Source organism: Olea europaea, chromosome 4 (assembly GCF_002742605.1).
Source record: "Olea europaea var. sylvestris chromosome 4, O_europaea_v1, whole genome shotgun sequence".
NCBI lineage: Eukaryota > Viridiplantae > Streptophyta > Magnoliopsida > Lamiales > Oleaceae > Olea > Olea europaea.
The window spans coordinates 15,421,817-15,425,694 of NC_036240.1; the positions used below are offsets into that span (position 1 = coordinate 15,421,817).

At 34.6% G+C, this 3,878-nt stretch overlaps 1 protein-coding gene across 2 annotated transcripts in view; it reads left to right on the top strand.

Moving 5' to 3' along the window:
* Nucleotides 1-429: 429 nt before the first annotated feature.
* LOC111393780 (heterogeneous nuclear ribonucleoprotein 1-like) overlaps nt 430-3,878 on the top strand; it is a 12,539-nt gene continuing 9,090 nt past the window's right edge. Inside the window, exons 1-2 of one of the 2 annotated variants that reach the window (XM_023019482.1) lie at nt 430-917; nt 1,786-2,736. In XM_023019482.1, coding sequence (XP_022875250.1) covers nt 693-917; nt 1,786-2,715 — 1,155 coding nt within the window. In that variant the 5' untranslated portion in view covers nt 430-692 and the 3' untranslated portion in view covers nt 2,716-2,736. Of the gene's footprint in view, nt 918-1,785; nt 3,071-3,878 lie in introns of those variants that run through there. The other variant, XM_023019481.1, reaches the window with a different exon arrangement.

Consider the following 3,878-nt stretch of genomic DNA (forward strand, 5'->3'; position numbering starts at 1 on the left):
TAAAATCGTATATCATTAAAATCAAACACGTTTTATACAAAAATCTAAAAGGATAATTTCTTTACACTACCATCTAACTAAAAATAGGGAAAGAATCCTTAACCAATCAGTACAGAGAGGTAAAAAATCTAGTTTAATAACATGTTTGCGTACGATAAATCAAGATTACGTATATACCCTTTGTTTGAAACCAATTTTAATATTAAATTTTGTAAAAAGTTATTTTTTAAAGAGTGTGTAATCAAAAGATGAAACCATTTTGAATTTATTATGTAAAATTATTTTATTAAGAAAAAAGTACAATTAAAAATAAATTTGAAAATAGAAAATGAAACTCGATTCTTTACAAAATGGGTCCAGAAAAAAAAAAAACAAACGTCACAATGACCTGTTTCATTTAGAATTAGAAAAAAGTGCAATTTTTTTCCCGATTCATTCTACAACTCTTAACGCAACTCTTAACTCGTCAAACCTCATGAAGTCATTGCTTCCTTAGCAACAACAAAAACCATAAATACCCAAATTGTATCCCATTTTAACTGGATTCTCCAAAAAAATCCAGCCCGCGACCACTTATTCTCCAAAATCTAGTTCAATTTTCCGCCAAGTTTTGGCATTTGTACTCGTTTGCTGCTCCCTATTAACCAAAACCCTAGCCCTCTAGGGTTTTGTTTTCTGTTTCTGGGTCAAGAATGGAGGATACGGACGAGAGAAAGCTATTTGTGGGTGGTATTTCGTGGGATACGACGGACGAAATTCTTAAAGAGCATTTTAGTAAATATGGGACGGTGATTAGCTCTGTGATTGCAAAGGACCGGAATACGGGCACCCCCAGAGGTTTCGCTTTCATCTGCTTTTCGGAATCTTCTGCCGTTGAGCTTGCACTCCAAGATTCCCATGAAATTCTTAGAAGAATGGTCTGTAGATATTCCACTTTTTTTGTTTACATTTTCCAGTTATTTTTTTTCCTAATAGGGTTCAAGTTTTAATCTTTAGGATTTTTCGATACATGGGTTTTTTTTTTTTTTTTGGTTGTAATACAGTTTAAATTTTGAAATTCATAGGCTTTTCGGTTTGCAAATTGTGGCTTGAACATTTTTTATCCTATATTTTACATATGTACGATTATTTGCTTCTCCTCCCCTCGCCCCACCCTTTCATGATGAGGTGTCATGTATTAACTCCTTTAAGGGTTTGCTGGATGTGCGGTGTTTTCTCCACTTTTTATAAAGAAAGATCCAATTTTTTTTCCTTGGATGCCTAGGTTGTGTTTATCTTTATATTATTTCGCTATTTGTTGGTCGTGTACGTTGCCCCTTATTTCTCATCTTTTATATTTCGTCATTTCTTAATGGAAAAGGGTAAACGTTTAGTTTTTTTCTTGCTTATATTATCTCATGACTCACTGTGTTGATTTTTGTCCTATTTGCTAATTCAGCTCTAAGATTATTGTACATTTTTTTTTTTTAATCCTCCGTTAAGTATAAATAAACAGATATCTCTTCAATGGAAATTTTATTTCTTTTTTGATTCTGTTAAAGATTTTTAATCTTCATTTGATTTACCCTCCCTAGTACTTAAGTTTCTTCTGATTTATTATTGTGCTGAGTTTTGTTAGAGAACGTTGTGTATGCAACACAGTGAAAATTGTGTGTTTAATAAAAGTGTCTTGTGTTATCTTGTATGTTAATTTTTATTTTATGCACTCTCAATTGTTATGAAGCATACTTATGCTAATTGGGTGCCTTCTTTTTATTAAATTTTGTCTGCCATGTCTTTTAATAGGTAGACGTGAAAAAGGCAATTCCCAGAAGTGAACAACAGCAAAGTCAACAGCAGCATAATAGGGGATTGAGTAGGGATACTAGGACTAATGGTAGGAGCAATGATAAGTTTAGGACGAAGAAGATTTTTGTAGGAGGTTTATCAGCTAACCTAACTGAAGAAGAATTCAGAAGTTACTTTGAGAAGTTTGGTACAATTACTGATGTAGTTATTATGCAGGATAGTATGACCCATAGGCCAAGGGGTTTTGGGTTTATCACTTTTGATTTGGAGGATTCTGTTGAAGATGTTATGAAGAAGAACTTTTACGAGTTGAATGGAAAGCTCGTGGAGGTCAAAAGGGCTGTACCTAAGGATGGAATTAGCAGTAGTAACAATGGTTCTAATGGAAGACCAGGTGGTGGAAGTGGCTCTAATTTTAACTCTTATCAGCTAGGAAGTTGCCCGACTTATAACCCGTATTACCCCTCTGGATATGGCAATGTTGCTGGGTACCCTTATGGAACTGGAACTTATGGTGGTGGTTATCCCTCTGGAGGGTATGGTGGACTTGGTTATAATCTCACTCCAATTGCTCCTAGGAGTCCTTGGAATGCTTCTGCAATGATTGGAGTTGGGGGAAGTTTGTTGCATTATGGTAGTACAACTCCCATCTATCCCTCGTACTTGAATGGTGGTGCTGGAGTAATGGGCTTTGCTGTCAATGGATATAATGGCATTTTGGGAACTGGATTCAATGGAAAATCAGCTCAACTTGGTAACACAGATACTCAAGGTGCAGTTGAGCAAATGCCTAGTCAGACTAGTAGGGGTAATGTAGACGATAATTTTTATAGTTCTAGTCAAACTGATGGAGCTGCTGCTGATAAACAGAATCAAGAACGGAATGATGAGCAATTTAATTCTGAGCTGGTTGGTATTTCTAGCTGACTGCTTGTGGATATTGACAGGTTAGTAGTTTCTCGCATTGAGGGGGTTGGGGTTGACTTGCTATCATTATTCAGATGTTCTTTCATTATGTGTATTTTTAATTCTTATAAAGATTTGGCTTGCATTGTGTCATATTTAGTGTCAATAATTCATGCATTCAGGATTCAGACTACTGTATTAGAATTCTTTTATGTTTAAATGTTCATGGTGATTTTCCATTCTCACTGGTAAAATATTGGTGGCGATTCCCTTGGAAATCAAAGGTTTTCCCAATGGGAACTGGTTTCTGCAGTTTAGCGTTTGTAACGTGTGCTGGTTTTAGTCCATCTTTATTTAACAATTCCTTTTCTTGTTATTACAGTTATTTTTCTAATTCCTGAATTTTTCTATCTTTTTTGCTTCCTCCGGGTTTTCTTATCAGCTGCTAGGTAATTTTTCTAGATGTTTGATCTGGTTACACTTGCAATATTCAAATTATAACTATTTTGCTATATTTGGTCCGCATGTTTACTTGCATCCTATGCAATTAATAACACTGTTCTTAAAATTATGTTCAAAGTTAGAATTACCTATTTTTCTATAACTTACTCCGTTTTGGGAAATCTATGTATCATTTATAAATGATCAAATTTCATCTTCAACCACATTCAAATTGACCATCAAGTACCATCTACTTATTCACCACTCATTTCTATCTATTTATAAATTAAACTGTTTATAAATTATCCTCCAAATGGATGCTTAGAGATTCTTTTGTGATTCTTCAAAACTTGGTTGTGTCATCATCTCTTCCCTTTAAAGTTACCTATTTTTATCTCAATAACTCAAATATTTTTGTTTTAGGTCATGAAATGTTTGAAATGTGCTTGTACTTGTTGGAGGGTTCCAGCCTTTGCGTTCTTGTTGGCTGGTTAAACTTTTACCTGTAATCTCTTACTATGCTGTTTTATGTAATTCCTTATTTTATTTCTTCCTGAGCTGAGTTGATTTTGATTGTTGGCTAGATAGTTCTTGTTGGATTAAAATATTGAATTATGACTGTTAACCAAAAAAGGGTGAATGAATTCTTGGTTGTTTAGAATAATTTGCTTCATCTTGTCGAGATATGTATTCAATATCTGATAGGTGGGGGTGGTTGTGGGGGGTGGGGGCGGGGGGGCTCA